Source organism: Tachyglossus aculeatus, chromosome 1 (genome assembly GCF_015852505.1).
Source record: "Tachyglossus aculeatus isolate mTacAcu1 chromosome 1, mTacAcu1.pri, whole genome shotgun sequence".
NCBI classification, from domain to species: Eukaryota; Metazoa; Chordata; class Mammalia; order Monotremata; family Tachyglossidae; genus Tachyglossus; species Tachyglossus aculeatus.
Window position 1 is genome coordinate 12,127,484 of NC_052066.1, and position 17,767 is coordinate 12,145,250.

Consider the following 17,767-nt stretch of genomic DNA (forward strand, 5'->3'; position numbering starts at 1 on the left):
ATGTGGGATAACCTGATTACCCTGTATCTACCCGAGCACTTAGAACAGGGCTTGGCACATAATAAGCACTGAACAAATACCATCATTATCATTATTATTATTAGGGCCCCTTGCCCACTTCCTCCCCACTGGGTAGTCCCAGAAGCGTGGCCAGACAAGGTGAGAACTGGGAAGGAGGGGACGGTCCCCCTTTTTTTTTTAATGGCATTGTTAAGCACTTCCTACATGCCAAGCACTGTTCTAAGTGCTGGGGTATACACAAAGTAATCCGATTGGACACAGTCCAGGGTCCCATATTGGGCTCACAGTCTTAAACCCATTTTACAGATGAAGTAACCAAAGCCCAGTGGAGTCACAGGACAATAATAACAATAATGATTACGGCATTTGTTAAGCGCTTACTATGCACCAGGCACTGTACTATGTGCTGGGGTAGATACAAGGCAATCAAGTTGGAAACAGTCCCCATCCCACATGGGACTCATTATCTTGACCCCATTTTCCAGATGAGGGAACTGAGGACCCAGAGAAGTGAAGTGACTTGCTCGAGGTCACCCGGCAGATAAGTGGTGGAGCAGGGACGAGAACCCAGGTCCTGCCATTCCCAGAACTGAGACGGGACCGACCCAACGCCCTCGTCGCCCCCCGCCCCCCACCCCCAGTCCCTCCCCCGGACACTCGCCGTAGTTCTTGGACTCCATCTGCTGAAAGAGGCCCACCAGCTCCGCGGAGTAGCCGACGTCCACCTCGAAGCGGCTGCGGGAGAGGAGCACGCAGCGGCCCTGGATGCGGGCCAAAGGGGGTCCGCCCGGCTCTGGGGGGACGGCCGTCCGGGGCTCCCCGACGCTGCCGGAGGTGGCGTCCGGCCCCGCCAGCGGTTGCAGGGACACCCCGGGGAGGCTCCGGACAGCTTTCACTGCGAGGAAGGAATAAGGGGATGAGGATGGCCAGGCCCCTCCAACCTCGGGCCACTGGCCCACAGCACAGCTGGACCCTTAGGGGATAGTGGGAGGCCAAGGAGGACAGATAGCCCTGCCCCAACCACAAGCCCTCGGTACAACTCTAGGGTGGAGGGGGAGATGTGGTAGGGGGAGGTTGAGGACGACAGGCCACCCTGACCACCAGCCCCGGGAACAGCCAGACTCTCAGACGCAGCGGGGAAAAGGGAGGGGGAGGTATGGCAGGGGCACAGTGAAGATGACAGGCCTCCCTGACCAGCAGCCTACTGTAGAGCTGGGCCCTTAGGGTGGGGGGTGAGGGGGAGAGGCATTTTGGGGGGACAGTGAGGAGCACAGGCCCCTTGACCAACAGCCCGGGGCACGGCTGTGCCCTCAGAGGCGGGGGAGGCATGCTTCTTAAAGAGAAGCAGCGTGGCTCACTGGAAATCAATCAATCGTTTTTATTGAGCGCTGTGTGCAGAGCACTGTACTAAGCGCTTGGGAAGTACAAGTTGGCAACATATAGAGCATGGGAGTCGGAGATCGTGGGTTCTAATCCCAGCTCCACCACTTGTCAGCAAGTCACTTCACTTCTCTGGGCCTCAGTTACCTCATCTGGAAAATGGGGATTAAGACTGTGAGCCCCAAGTGGGACAACTTGATCACCCTGTAACCTCCCCAGCGCTTAGAACAGTGCTTTGCACGTAGTAAGCGCTTAATAAATGCCATTATTATTATTATTATTTGCACATAGTAAGCACTTAAAAATACCGTTATTATCATTATGGCGGCGGGACAGAGAGGAGAAGGAGAAGCCTCTAGGCCACTAGCCCAAGGCACAACTGTGCCCTTGCAGGCACGGAAGAAGGGGAAGGGGAAGGGGAAGTGCAGTGGGAGGACGGAGAGGAGGAGGACAAACCCCCTGACCACTAGCCCACGGCATCAATGGGCCTTTGGGATTGGAGGGAAAGGTGTGGAGGGACGAGTGCAAGGAGGACCAGGCCCCGGACCACCAGCCTTCAGCACAGCTTGGGAGTGGAGGAGGTGGGAAGGAAGGGGAAGGAGGAGGAAGTGGGGCCCCAATCTCCCCGCTCTCCTCGGGCCATCATTTTGTTTCACAGGTCCTTGAGCTAACGGGAAAAGGACTCGGAGAGTACGGATGACATGATGCGAGGCCCCGCCGCTCTGAAGGACGGCAGCGCCCAGTGGGATCGAAGGGGACGACCCACCGCCTCTGGCAAGGTCGAGGTCGGCAGTAAGAGTCCAGGCCCGCTCTTGGCCGGCTCGACTTACTGAGATCGCCGTAGTCGGACAGGCTGAAGTTCCACTGCTGCGTGGTCGGATCTGCAATGGGGAAAGAGGGGGAGGTCAGTCCGCCAAGACCAACAGGACGAGCGGCATCAATCCATCAGTAGTACTTATTGAGCGCTTACTGCATTCAGAGCAATGTGCTAAATACTCAGGGAAGTCCAATATAAAAGAGTTGATAGCCACGTTCCCTGTCCGCAGCAAGCTTCACTGACCCTTCCCGCTGGACTGTTCAAAATTCTGGGGAAGCGGAGGTCTCTAATCAATCAACCAATGGTATTTACTGAGCACTTACTACGTGCAGAGCAGTGAAGTAAGCACTTGACCCACACAGTCGCCCCACGGAATAGTGTGGATACAAGAGGAGGAAGAGGAGAAGCCGTGTGGCTTAGTGGAAAGAGCCCGGGCTTGGGAGTCAGAGGTTGTGGGTTCTAATCCCAGCGCCACATCTTGTCAGCTGTGTGACTTTGGGCAAGTCACTTAACTTCTCTGGGTCTCAGTTACCTCATCTGTAAAATGGGGATAAAGACTGCAAGCCCCACTTGGGACCATCTTATAAACTTGTATCTCCCCTAGTGCTTAGAACAGTGCTTGGCACATAGTAAGTGCTTAACAAATGCCATTATTATTATTATTATTTATTTCTATTAATGTCTGTCTCCACCTCTCGACTGTAAGCTCTTTGCAGGCAGGAAATGTGCCTGTTTATTGTTATACTGTAATCTCCCCTGCACTTAGTGCAGTAAATAAATACGGTTACTGTTAAGACTGTTACTATTACTACTGCTATTATTACCGCTACTACTACTATTGCTGCTGCTGCTACTACTACTAATAATAATGATGGTATTTGTTAAGCGCTTACTATGTGTCAAGCACTGTTCTTAATGCTGGGGTGGATACAAGGTCATCAGGTTGTCCCACTTGGGGCTCACAGTCTGAAATCCCCATTTTACAGATAAGGTAACTGAGGCACAAAGAAGTTAAGTGGCTTGCCCGAGGTCACACAGCAGACAAGCGGTAGAGCCGGGAAGCAGCATGGCTTAGTAGATAGAACAGGAGTCCGGGAGTCAGAGGACTTGGGTTCTAATCCCAGCTCTGTCACATGTCTGTAGTGTGACCTTGGGTAAGTCACTTCACTTCTCTGGGCCTCAATTACCTCCTCTGGAAAATGGGATTAAGAGTTTGAGCCCAATGTGGGACAGGGACTGTGTCCAATTTGATGACCTTGCATCTACCCCAACACTTAGAACAGTGCTTGGCCCATTGTGAGTGCTAAGCAAGTACCATAATTATCATTATTATGATTATTATGTGGGGCAGGGACTGTGTCCAATCTGATTATCTTTTATCTATCACAGGGCTTAGAACAATGCTTGGCCTGTAGTAAATGCTTAACAAGTACCATAATTATGATTATTATTATGTGGGGTAGGAACTGTGTCCAACCAGACTATCTTTTATCTACCCCAGCGCTTAGAACAGTGCTTGGCTCATAGTAAATGCTTAACAAATACCATCATTATTATTATTTTGTGGGCTAGGAACTGTGTCCAACCTGATTATCCTTTATCTACCCCAGCACTTAGAACAGGGCTTGGCTCACAGTAGATGCTTAACAAATACCATCATTATTATTATTATTATTATTATTTTGTGGGCTAGGAACTGTGTCCAACCTGATTATCTTTTATCTACTTCAGCACTTAGAACAGTACTTGGCTCATAGTAGATGCTTAACAAGTACCATAATTATGATTATTATTATGTGGGGTAGGAACTGTGTCCAATCTGATTATCTTTTATCTCTCTCGGTGCTTAGAGAAGTGGTTGGCCCAGAGTAAGTGCTTAATAAATCCCATTATTATTATTATTACAGTTATTACTACTACTACTATCACTAGCATTATTACTACTGCTACTATTACCGTTATTCTAACTACTACTGCTCCTACGTCACTTCACTTCTCTGGGCCTCAGTTACCTCATCTGGAAAGTGGGAATTAAGAAGGTGAGTCCCATGAGGGACAGGGACTGTGTCCAACCTGTCTTGTATCTACTCCAGCGCCTCGTACAGTGTCTGGCACAAAGTAAGTGCTTAACAAATACCAAAATCATCGTCATCATTATCGCTACTACTACTGCTCCCGTGACTCAGTGGAAAGAGCACGGGCTTTGGAGTCAGAGGTCACGGGTTCAAATCACAGATCCGCCAACTGTGAGCTGTGTGACTTTGGGCAAGTCACTTAACTTCTCTGTGCCTCAGTTCCCTCATCTGTAAAATGGGGATTAAGACTGTGAGCCCCATGTGAGACAACCTGATCACCTTGTATCCCCACAGCACTTAGAACAGTGCTTTGCACATAGTGATTAACAAACATCATTATTATTATTATTATTACGACTACTCCTGCCATCTCCTCTTCTCAAACCCAGGCAGACGGCCCTGCCACAGAACAGAAATGGCGACAGGCAACCTGGAGACTGAGTCTAACCCGGCGGATGGGAAAGGAGCGGGTGAGTGGCAGGGTTAGGAGGTGGAGGGGAGTCTGGGCAAGGCCTGTCCCTTGAGGTGTCTGAGAGACAGGGAAAGGTGAAAAGGAGGGATGGGGCGGCATGACCGTAGATCCTGCTGGGCAGACTCTTGAACACGGCGAGGAGTTTGGCGTCATAGCCGACTTCCACCTGGAAGCGGTTCCCGGCCCTCCTGGTGCACTTCCCGCGCGTCCCGCTCTGGCGGGAAGGGGCTCCCGGGTCCCGCGGGCCCCATCCCCCGGGCCACCGTGGCTCCGGCCCCATCCCGGCCGGCCCCCCGGACAAGCTCCCCAGCTCCGGGCCGGAGCGCGGCCCAAGGGGCCGGCCGCCCGCCTCCTCCTGGAAGGCCTCGGGGCCGGGGACAGGAGGCCGGTAGCCAGGCTCCCGCTCGGGCCACCGGGGCGGATTAGCCAGAGGAGCCGACCGGGGAAGAGAGGGGGGCTCCAGGCCCGAGGCCGCCGCGGGGGACGGCGGGGGAACAGTGGTCCCCGGAGTCCGCGAGTCCAGTCGGTCCTGGCCCGGCCTCTGTTCGGCTGCGGCCGGCTGGTTGTCCGGGCCGAAGGGAGGGGCTAGCCCGGACGTCCCGGTCCTCAAGCCGTCCGGGGTCTGGCCCCCGTGGGCCGGCCGGCCGTTGCGCTGCGGCGGGGCCGTGGGGGCGGCCGGGCCGGGGGGTCCCGGCCCGTGGCTCTGATGGCGCTGTGCCAGCTTCTCAGCTCTGCGGGCCAAGGCCTTCTGCCGGTTCTCTTCGATCTTCTTCTTCTGCTCCTCCGTGAGGGCCGAGGACATGTTGGCCCGGGGATTCCTGGCCCTCAGAGGGCCAGAGACACCTGAAAAAACAATCGAGCCCCGAGTCACTTGCCTGCCGTGTGACCTTGGCAACCTATGGGAAGCAATATGGTGCAGTGGCTTGGGCCTTGGAGTCAGAAGGTAATGGGTTCTAATCCCAGCTCTGCCACTCGTCTGCTGTGTGACCTGGGGCAAGTCACTTCACTTCTCTGGCCCTCAATCACCTCATCTGTAAAATGGGGATTAAGACTGGGAGCCCCACATGGGACAACCTCATTACCTTCTGTCTACACCAGCGCTTAGCACATAGTAATTTGAAGCAGCGTGGTTTAGTGGCAAGAGCCTGGGCTTGGGAGTCAGAGGTTGTGGGTTCTAATTCTGGCTCCGCCACTTTTCGGTTGTGTGACTTTGGGCAAGTCACTTCACTTCTCTGTCCCTTAGTGGCCTCATCTGTAAAATGGGGATGAAGACTGTGAGCCCCACGTGGAACAACCTGATGACCTTGTATCTACCCCAGCCCTTAGGACAGTGCTTGGCACATAATAATAATAATAATAATAATAATAATAATAATAATAATAATAATAATGGCATTTATTAAGCACTTACTATGTGCAAAGCACTGTTCTAAGAGCTGGAGAGGTTACAAGGTGATCAGGTTGTCCCACAGGGGGCTCACAGTCCCCATTTTACAGATGAGGGAACTGAGGCCCAGAGAAGTGAAGTGACTTGCCCAAAGTCACCCAGCTGACAAGTGGCGGAGGCGGGATTTGAACCCGTGACCTCTGACTCCAAAGCCCGTGCTCTTTCCACTAAGCCACGCTGCTTCTCTGCTTCACATAGTAAGCGCTTAACAAATGCCATCATCATCATCCTCCGTTTCACAAGTCCGTAAACTTAGCGTTATCCTCATCTCTTTCATTCAACCCACATATTCAATCTGTCACCAAATCCTATTTTTTTCACAAAACTGCTAAAATCCACCCTTTCCTCTCCATCCAAACTGCTATGTTATTCCAACCACTTATCCTTGCTGACCTCCCAGCTTCCCGCCTCTCTCCCCAATCCAGTCCTTACTACACTCTGCTGCCCAGATCATTTTTCTACAAAACCGCTCAGTCCATGTTTCCCCTCTGCTCAAGAACCTTCAGTGGTTCCCCATCCACGTCCGCTGCAAACAAAAACTCGTCACCATTGGCTTTTAAGCAGTCAATCCCCTTGCCCCCACCTACCTCACCTCACCACTCTCCTACTCCAACCCAGCCCGCATACTTTATTTCTTTAACGCCAACCTTCTCACTATTCTTTCATCTCATCTATCGCCCTGCCGACCACTCGCCAACATCCTGCCTCTGGCCTGGAATGCCCTCCCTCTTCATATTCAACAGATGATTGTCCTCCCCTCCTTCAAAGTCTTGTTGAAAACACATCTAACTGTAGGGAACCCTCAAAGTTCAGTTCTTGGTCCCCTTCTATTCTCCATCTACACTCACTCCCTTGGAGAACTCATTCGCGCTCACAGCTTCAACTACTACGTCTATGCAGATGACACCCAAAACTACATAATAATAATGATGGTATTTGTTAATATGTGCAAAGCACTGCTCTAAGCACTGGGGGGGGGGGGATACAAGGGGATCAGGTTGTTCCACGAAGGGCTCACAGTCTTAATCCCCATTTGACAGATGAGGGAATTGAGGCCCAGAGAAGTGAAGTGACTTGCCCAAAGTCACACAGCTGACAAGTGGCGGAGCAGGAATTAGAACCCACGACCTCTGACTCCCAAGCCTGGGCTCTTTCCACAAAGCCATGCTGCTTCTCCTCTCCTGTTCTCCCTCCCTCCCGGCTCATATTTCCTCCTGCCTTCAGGACATCACCACCTGGATGTCCCGCCCACCACCTATATCTCAACATGTCCAAGACTGAGCTCCTTAGCTTCCCTCCCAAACCCTGTCCTCTCCCGGACTTTCCCGTCACTGTCAAGGGCACAACCATCCTTCCCTGTCTCACAAGCCCGCAACCTTAGTGTCATCCTTGACTCCCCTCTCTCATTCACCCCACACATCCAATCCGTCACCAAATCCTGCCGGTCTCACCTTCATGACATCGCCAAGATCCGCCCTTTCCTCTCCACCCAAACCGCTATCACCTTAGGTCCTGTCCCGCCTGAATCACTGCATCAGCCTCCTCTCTGATCTCCCACCCTCCTGTCTCTCCCCACTTCAGCCTATACTTCACTCTGCTACCTGGATTATCTTTCTAGAGAAACGCTCTGGGCATGTCACTACCCTCCTCAAAAATCTCCAGTGGTTGCCTGTCAACCTATGAGTCAATCAAAAACTCCTCACTCTCGGCTTCAAGGCTCTTCATCCCCTAGCCACCTCCTACCTCACCTCCCTTCTCTCCTTCTCCATCCCAGCCCACACCCTCCGCTCCTCTGGTGCCGCTAACCTCCTCACTGGGCCTCGTTCTCGCCTGTCCCACCGTCGACCCCTGGCCCACGTCCTATCTCTGGCCTGGAACGCCCTCCCTCCCTCCTCAAATCTGCGAAACAATCACTCTCCCCCTCACTTCAAAGCCCTACTGAAGACTCACCTCCTCCAGGAGGCCTTCCCAGACAAAGCCCATCTTTTCTTCAGCACCCCAGCCCCATCGCCCTGACTTGCTCCCTTTGCTCTACCCCCTTCCCCGCCACACAGCGCTTGTTTATATTTGTATATACCTATCATTCTATTTATTTATATTAATGCCTGTTTACTTGTTTTAATGTGCATATGTCTATAATTCTATCTATTTATAGTGATGCTACTGATGCCTATTTACTTGTTTTGATGTCTGTCTCCCCCGTTCTAGACTGTGCGCCCATCATGGACAGGGATTGTCTCTACTGCTGAATTGCACTTTCATTCATTCATTCAATTGTATTTACTGAGCACTTACTGTGTGCAGAGCACTGTACTAAGTGCTTGGGAAGTACAAGTTGGCAACACCTAGAGACGGTCCCTACCCAGCAACGGGCTCACAGTCTAGAAGGGGGAGACAGACAACACAACAAAACATATTAACAAAATAAAATAAATAGAATAAATATGTACAAGTAAAATAGAGTAATAAATATGTACAAACATATATACATATATACAGGTGCTGTGGGGAGGGGAAGGAGGTAAGGCAGGGGGGATGGGGAGGGGGAGGAGGGGGAGAGGAAGGAGGGGGCTCAGTGTGGGAAGGCCTCCTGGAGGAGGTGAGCTCTCAGTAGGGCCTTGAAGGGAGGAAGAGAGCTAGTTTGGCGGATGTGCGGAGGGAGGGCATTCCAGGCCAGGGGAAGGACATGGGCCGGGGGTCGACAGCGGGACAGGAGAGAACGAGGCCCAGTGAGGAGGTTAGCGGCGGCAGAGGAGCGGAGGCTGCGGGCTGGGCTGGAGAAGGAGAGAAGGGAGATGAGGTAGGAGGGAGCGAGGCGATGGACAGCCTTGAAGCTGAGAGTGAGGAGTTTTTGCCTGATGCGTAGGTTGATTGGTAGCCACTGGAAATTTTTCCAGTGCGCTTTCCAAGCGCTTAGTAAAGTGCTCTGCACACAGTCAGCGCTCAATAAACCCCACAGCACTTGTATATATATTTGTACAGATATATTACTCTATTTTACTTGTACATATTTACTACTCTATTCATTTTGTTAATGATGTGCATATAGCTTTAATTCTATTTGTTCTGACGACTTTGACACCTGTCTACATGTTTTGTTTTGTTGTCTGTCTCCCCGTTCTAGACTGTGAGCCTGTTGTTAGGTAGGGACCGTCTCTATATGGTGCCAACTTATACTTCCCAAGCGCTTAGTACAGTGCTCTGCACACGGTAAGCTCTCAAAAAATACGACAATGAATGACTGAATGAAAGAATGAATGAACTGAGTGCTTACTGTGTGCAGAGCACTTTACTAAGCACTTGGAGTTAAATATGAATTTATATTCCTATCTCCCCCCCATAGACTATAAGTTCCTTGTGGCAGGGAATGTGTCTACCAACTCTATGTTTTGTTTTGTTGTCTGTCTACCCCTTGTAGACTGTGAGCCCGTTGTTGGGTAGGGACCGTCCCTATATGTTACCGACTTGTACTTCCCAAGCGCTTAGTACAGTGCTCTGCACACAGGAAGTGCTCAATAAATACGATTGAATGAATGAACTGTACTCTCCCTAGAGCTCAATAGAGTGCTTTATGCGTTTAGTACCCTTGATTACCCAGTTCTCCCTCCTAATTAATCAATCAATGGTACTTATTGAGCACTTACTCTGTTCAGAGCACTGTACTAAACACTTGGGAGAATACACCTGCTCCACCACTTGTATGCTGTGTGACCTAGGGCATGTCACTTCATTTCTCTGGGCCTCAGTTCTCTCGTCTGGAAAATGGGGATGGAGACTGTGAGCCCCACATTGGACAGGGACTGCATCCAACCCAATGTGACTGTATCTACCACAGTGCTTAACAGAGCACCTGGCACGTAGTACACGCTTAGCAAATACCAGAAGCAGTGTGGCTCAGTGGCAAGAGCCCCGGCTTAAGAGTCAGAAGTCATGGGTTCTAATTCCGCCTCTGCCATTTGTCAGCTGTGTGACCTTGGGCAAATCACTTAACTTCTCTGTGCCTCAGTTCCCTGATTTGTAAAATGGGGATGAAGGCTGTGAGCCCCATGTGGGACAACCTGGTTACCTTGTATCTACCCCAGCGCTTAGAACAGTGCTTGGCACATAGTAAGCACTTAACAAATGCCACCATTATTGTTATTATTATTATTCATTCATATTTATTGAGCGCTTACGGTGTGCAGAGCACTGTACTAAGCGTTTGGGAAGTACAAGTTGGTAACATATAGAGACGGTCCCTACCCAACAATGACCTCACAGTCTAGAAGGGGGAGAAAGACAACAAAACAAAACATGTGGTCAGGTGTCAAGTCGTCAGAATAAATAGAAGTAAAGCTAGATGTACACCATTGACAAAGTAAACAGAATAGTGAATATGTACAAGTAAAATAAATAGAGTAATAAATCTGTACAAACATATATACAGGAGCTGTGGGGAGGGGAAGGAGGTGGGGGGGATGGGGAGCAGGAGAGGAAAAAGGGGGCTCAGTCTGGGAAGGCCTCCTGGAGGAGGTGAGCTCTCAGTAGGGCTTTGAAGGGAGGAAGAGAGCTAGCTTGGCGGAGGGGCAGAGGGAGGGCATTCCGGGCCAGGGGAAAGACGTGGGCCGGGGGTCGACGGTGGGACAGGCGAGAACGAGGCCCAGTGAGGAGATTAGCAGCAGAGGAATGGAGGGTGCGGGCTGGGCTGGAGAAGGACAGAAGGGAGGTGAGTTAGGAGTGGGTGAGGTTATGGACAGCCTTGAAGCTGAGAGTGAGGAGTTATTAAATAACCCCCCTGCTCTCAACCCTCTCTGCTACTCTCCCATCCTTCCCAGCAGTATCTTCAGATGAGATCTCCTCCCTCCTCTCAAGTGCTACTCATTCATTCATTTCATTCAATCGCATTTATTGAGCGCTTACTGTGTGCAGGGCACTGTACTAAGCACTTGGGAAGTACAAATTGTCAACATATAGAGATGGTCCCTACCCAACAGCGGGCTCACAGTCTAGAAGCCAGCCACCTGTGTTTCTGACCATATTCCCTCTCATTTTATGAAATCTCTTGCCCCGTCCCTCCTCCCCTCCTTAACTTCCATCTTCAACTGCTCACTCTCCACTGGTTCCTTCCCCTCTACCTTCAAACATGCCCACGTCTCCCCAATCCTCTCTTGACCCCACCTCCCCTTCTAGTTATCGCCCTATCTCCCTCCTACCATTCCTTTCCAAACTCCTTGAACGAGTCACCTACACCCGCTGCCTTGAATTCCTCAATGCCAACTCTCTCCTCGGCCCCCTCCAATATGGTTTCCATCCCCTACATTCCACCGAAACTAACCTCTCAAAGGTCACCAATGACCTCCTTCTTGCCAAATCTAACGGCTCCTACTCTATTCTAATCCTCCTTGACCTCTCAGCTGCCTTCGACACTGTGGACCACCCCCTTCTCCTCAACATGCTATCCAACCTTGGCTTCACAGATTCCATCCTCTCCTGGTTCTCCTCCTACCTCTCCGGCCGTTCATTCTCAATCTCCTTTGCGGGCTCCTCCTCCCTCTCTCATCCCCTTACTGTAGGGGTTCCTCAATGGTCAGTTCTTGGTCCCCTTCTGTTCTCTATCTACATTCACTCCCTCGGTGAACTCATTCACTCCCACGGCTTCAACTATCATCTCTATGCTGATGACACCCAAATCTACACCTCTGCCGCTGCTCTCTCCCCCTCCCTTCAGGCTCGGATCTCCTCCTGCCTTCAGGACATCTCCACCACCATCACCTAAAACTCAAGATGTCCAAGACTGAACTCCTTATCTTCCCTCCCAAATACTGCCCTCTCCCTGACTTTCCCGTCACTGTAGACGGCACTACCATCCTTCCTGTCTCACTAGTCCGCAACCTTGGTGTCATCCTCAACTCTGTTCTCTCGTTCACCCCTCACATCCAATCCATCACCAATACCTGAAGGTCTCACCTCTGAAACATCGCCGAGATCCACCCTTTCCTCTCCATCCAAACTACTACCCTGTTAGTTCAATCTCTCATCCTATCCTGACTGGATTACTGCATCGGCCTCCTCTCTGATCTCCCATCCTCCTGTCTCTCCCCACTTCAGTCTGTACTTCACACTGCTGCCCGGATCATCTTTGTGCAGAAATGCTCTGGGAATGTTACTCCCCTCCTCAAAAATCTCCATGGCTACCAGTCAACCTACTCATCAAGCAAAAACTCCTCACTCTCGGCTTCAAGGCTGTCCATCCCCTCGCCCCCTCCTACCTCACCTCCCTTCTCTCCTTACCCAGCCCGTACCCTCCGCTCCTCTGCCGCTAACCTCCTCACTGTGCCACATTCTCTCCTGTCCCGCCATCGACCCCCAGCCCACGTCCTCCCCCTGGCCTGGAACGCCCTCCCTCCACATATCCGCCAAGCTAGCTCTCTTCCTCCCTTCAAAGCCCTACTGAGAGCTCACCTCCTCCAGGAGGCCTTCCCACACTGAGCCCCCTTTTTCCTCACCTCCTTCCCCTCCCCACAGCACCTGTATATGTGTTTGTACAGACTTATTACTCTATTTATTTTACTTGTACATATTTACTATTCTATTTATTTTGTTAATGATGTGCATCTAGCTTTACTTCTATTTATTCTGACGACTTGACACCCGTCCACATGTTTTGTTTTGTTGTCTGTCTCCCCCTTCTAGACTGTGAGCCCGTTGCTGGGTAGGGACCGTCTCTATATGTTGCCAACTTGTACTTCCCAAGCGCTTAGTACACTGCTCTGCACACAGTAAGCGCTCAATAAATACGATTGAATCAATCAATCAATTAATTAATTAATTATTATTATTACGAAGACGCACCGTGGCTTAGTGGAAACAGCCCGGGCTTGGAAGTCAGAGGACATGAGTTCTAATCCCGACTCCATGATTTGTCCGCTGTGTGATCTTGGGCAAGTCACTTCACTTCTCTGGGCCTCAGTGACCTCATCCGGAAAATGGGGATGAAGTCTGTGAGCCCCACTTGGGACAACCTGATTCACTCACTCATATTTATTCTATTTATTTTATTTTGTTAATATGTTTTGTTGTCTGTCTCCCCCTTCTAGACTGTAAGCCCGCTGTTGGGTAGAGACCGTCTCTATATGTTGCCAACTTGTACTTCCCAAGCGTTTGGTACAGTGCTCTGCACACAGTAAGCGCTCAATAAATACGATTGATTGATTGATTGAGCCCGCTGTTGGGTAGAGACCATCTCTATATGTTGCCAACTTGTACTTCCCAAGCGCTTGGTACAGTGCTCTGCACACAGTAAGCGCTCAATAAATACAATTGAATGAGTTCGCTCATTCAATCGTAACCAACTTGTACTTCCCAAGCGCTTAGTACAGTGCTCTGCACACAGTAAGCGCTCAATAGACACGATTGATTGATTGATTTACTTAGTGTTTACCATGTGCAGATGACTTTGTATCTACCACAGCATTTAGAACAGTGCTTAGCACCTAGTAATAATAAGTACTTAATACCATAATAATAACAATAATAATCTGTCTACAATACTGTAATGATATTGTAATAATTTTACAGTAATTACGATAACAATTATAATTGCAATATTACAATAATTATTGTTGTTAACAAATGCCACATTATGATGATTATTGTTACTACGCCACAACAGAGTTTTTGGAGTGTGAGCTCCACATGGGACCGCGACAGTACCCCACCTGATTATCTTCTATCAGCGTTTCGCAGAGTGGGCGGCCCAGATTGAGCCTTTAACAAAAACCACTGTTTGCAGCGCTTAGAACAGTGCTGGGCACACAGTAAGCGCTTAAAGAAGCAGCGTGGCTCAGTGGAAGGAGCCCGGGCTTGGGAGTCAGAGGGCGTGGGTTCTAATCCTGGCTCCACCGCTTGTCTGCTGGGTGACGTTGGGCAAGTCACTTCACTTCCTGGGCCTCAGTGACCTCCTCTGGAAAATGGGGATGAAGACTGTGAGCCCCACGTGGGACATCCTGATCACCTTGTATCCCCCCCCTTAGCGCTTAGAACAGTGTTTGGCACACAGTAAGCGCTTAACAAATGCCATTATTATTATTCACTTCTCTGGGCCTCAGTTCCCTCTTCTGGAAAATGGGGATGAAGGCTGTGAGCCCCACGTGGGACAACCTGATCACCTTGTTATCCTTCCCAGCGCTTAGAACAGTGCTTTGCACCTAGTAAGCGCTTAACAAATACCATTATTATTATTAACAAATACCATCATTACTTATGAATGTATTATTTCTTCTTCCTGTGATGCTTATTTCCAAAGGCGTCTGGGCCAGTCCCCTGCCGGGCCGTACTACTCCTGGCTCGGGGGGTGTCAGGGAGGGTAGGCGCCCATCCCTCCGTCCCCTTAGGGCGCTCCCTGCCCGGGATCACCCACAAACAGGTTGAGCATAATGTTATTAGCAAGTCTTCTTCCCTTGGGAGGGTCACTGCTCCCGCTGCACCCCGTTTTCGGGGTGATTTCATCTTCCTCCACCCCCCGTGTTAGAAATGGTTTGGTCCACTCTCTCCCCCGCCCCTCCCTTGGTACGACCTGGGAAGCCGGCTACATCCGGGGCCTGCGGATAGGGGCTCCCGGCCCAGCCCCTCTCCTCCCCCGCCTCTGGTTCCCCCATGGGCGCGGCCGGGGCTCCTCAGCGGCGGACTACATCTCCCAGGAGGCAGCGCGGCGGCGGCAGCCCCTCGGCCTCCCCGAGAGACCCCGCGGGGCAGGCTGGGACCTGTAGTTCCGGCCGCGACATGGCGGCGCCTGACGCGAGGCGCGCGGTGCATACTGGGAAATAACGGCCCTTCGCCGGCTCTCGGGTCCACCTCTGGGCCGGGAGGTGTAGCTCCCCCTGGTGGCTCCTTTTGGGTTGACACCAAGGCGGTCAGGGCAAGATCTGAAATCTCTTTTTTTCTTCCTTTTTATTTGTTAAAAAAAGCGTATTTGTTAACCGCTTACTATGTGCCAATCAATCAATTAATCAATCAATCGTATTTATTGAGCAATTACTAAGCACACAGAACTATTACTGTAGTAACACTATACTATACTATAGTATTATAAGTTACTATTGGGAAATTACAATATAGCAATGTAACATACACATTCCTTGCCCATAAAGAGCTTACAGTCTGGCGGAGTGTAGAGGATGTTCCATTCATTCATTCATTCATTCATTCAATCGTACTTATTGAGTGCTTGCTGGGTGCAAAGCACTGTACTAAGAGCTTGGGAGAGTGCAATATAACAGACACCTTCCCAGCTCACAGTCTAGAGGGGGAGACAGACATTAATAGAAATAAATAAATGACGGATAATAAGAATAATAATGATGGTATTTGTTAAGCACTCACTATGTGCCAAGCACTGTTCTAAGCGCTGGGGGGTTACAAGGTGATCAGGTTGTCCCACGTGGGGCTCATAGTCTTCATTCCCATTTTACAGATGAGGGAACTGAGGCCCAGAGAAGTGAAGTGACTTGCTCCAAGTCACACAGCTGACGATCAGTGGAGCTGGGATTAGAACCCATGACCTCTGACTCCCAAGCCTGGGCTCTTTCCACTGAGCCACGCTGCTTCTCTTACAAATATATATATATATATATATATATATACATATATATATATATATATATATATATATATATATATATATATATATATATATGGGTGTGTGTTTGTGCTGTGGGGGTAGGAGGGAGGATAAACAAAGGAATAAGTCAGGGAGACACAGAAGGGTGTGGAGAGAAGGAGAGGAGGGCTTAGTCAGAGAAGGCTTCTTGGAGGAGATGGGCCTTCAATTAGGCTTTGAAAGTGGGGGAGAGAGAATTCCAGACACTGTACTAAACTCTGGACTAGATATCAAGCAATCAATCAATATTGCAGAATTAGCAGGCAGGTTCCCTGCTCAGAACAAGCTTACAATCCAGGTGTAAGTATCCGTTTATTGTTACAGTGTACTCTCCCAAGTGATTAGTACAATACTTTGTACCCAGTAAACACTCAATAAATACGACTGAATGAATAAGTGAATGAAGATAATCGGATTGAACACAGTCCCTGTCCCACATAGGCCTCACAAACTTAATCCCCTTTTTACAGATAATAATAATAATGATGGTACTTGTTAAGCATTTACTATGTGCCAAGCACTGTTCTAAGCACTGGGGGAGATATAAGGTAATCAAATTAACTCCATCAGGTCTGAGCTACCCAAAGTCAGTCCTCCCCTTTCTCCAACCCCCCGGCTCTCAACCCTCTCCACTACTCTCCCATCCTTCCCAGGAGTATCCTCAGATGAGATCTCCTCCCTCCTCTCAAGTGCTACTCCAGCCACCTGTGCTTCTGACCCCGTTCCCTCTCATCTTATGAAATCTCTCGCCCCGTCCCTCCTCCTCTCCTTAACTTCCATCTTCAACCACTCACTCTCCACTGGTTCCTTCCCCTCTGCCTTCAAACATGCTCACGTCTCCCCCATCCTAAAAAACCCTCTTGACCCCACCTCCCCTTCTAGTTATCGCCCTATCTCCCTCCTACCGTTCCTTTCCAAACTCCTTGAACAAGTCATCCACACCCGCTGCCTTGAATTCCTCAATGCAAACTCTCTCCTCGACCCCCTCCAATCTGGCTTCCGTCCCCTACATTCCACAGAAACTGCCCTCTCAAAGGTCACCGATGACCTCCTGCTTGCCAAATCCAACGGCTCCTACTCTATCCTAATCCTCCTCGACCTCGCAGCTGCCTTCGACACTGTGGACCATCCCCTTCTCCTCAACACGCTATCCAACCTTGGCTTCACAGACTCTGTCCTCTCCTGGTTCTCCTCATCTCTCCGGCTGTTCATTCTCAATCTCTTTTGCGGGCTCCTCCTCCCCCTCCCATCCCCTTACAGTAGGGGTTCCTCAAGGGTCAGTTTTTGGTCCCCTTCTGTTCTCTATCTATACTCACTCCCTTGGTGAACTCATTCACTCCCATGGCTTCAACTACCATCTCTACACTGATGACACCCAAATCTACGTCTCTGTCCCTGCTCTCTCTCCCTCCCTTCAGGCTTGCATCTCCTCCTGCCTTCAAGACATCTCCATCTGGATGTCTGCCGCCCATCTAAAACTCAATATGTCCAAGACTGAACTCCTTATCTTCCCTCCCAAACCCTGCCCTCTCCCTGATTTTCCCATCACTGTTGACGGCACTACCATCCTTCCCGTCTCACGAGCCCGCAACCTTGGTGTCATCCTCAACCCTGCTCTCTCGTTCACCCCTCACATCCAATCCATCACCAAAAACTGCTGGTCTCACCTCCGCAACATTGCCAAGATCCACCCTTTCCTCTCCATCCAAACCGCTACCTTGCTGGTTCCATCTCTCATCCTATCCCGACCGGATTACTGCATCAGCCTCCTCTCTGATCTCCCATCCTCCTATCTCTCCCCACTTCAATCTATACTTCACGATGCTGCTCAGATCATCCTTGTGCAGAAACGCTCTGGGCATGTTACTCCCCTCCTTAAAAATCTCCAGTGGCTACCTAACTACGCATCAGGTAAAAA

At 50.3% G+C, this 17,767-nt stretch overlaps 1 protein-coding gene across 1 annotated transcript in view; it reads right to left on the minus strand.

Annotated features, from left to right (window-relative positions):
• Positions 1 to 16,788, minus strand: part of SMARCAL1 (SWI/SNF related, matrix associated, actin dependent regulator of chromatin, subfamily a like 1) — a 70,331-nt gene extending 53,543 nt beyond the window's left edge. The window contains exons 1-4 of the mRNA XM_038742452.1: positions 16,755 to 16,788; positions 4,868 to 5,608; positions 2,232 to 2,282; positions 683 to 916 (exon numbers count right to left, since the gene is read on the minus strand). Coding sequence (XP_038598380.1) covers positions 683 to 916; positions 2,232 to 2,282; positions 4,868 to 5,608; positions 16,755 to 16,785 — 1,057 coding nt within the window. The 5' untranslated portion in view covers positions 16,786 to 16,788. The remainder of the gene's footprint in view (positions 1 to 682; positions 917 to 2,231; positions 2,283 to 4,867; positions 5,609 to 16,754) is intronic.
• Positions 16,789 to 17,767: the final 979 nt, after the last annotated feature.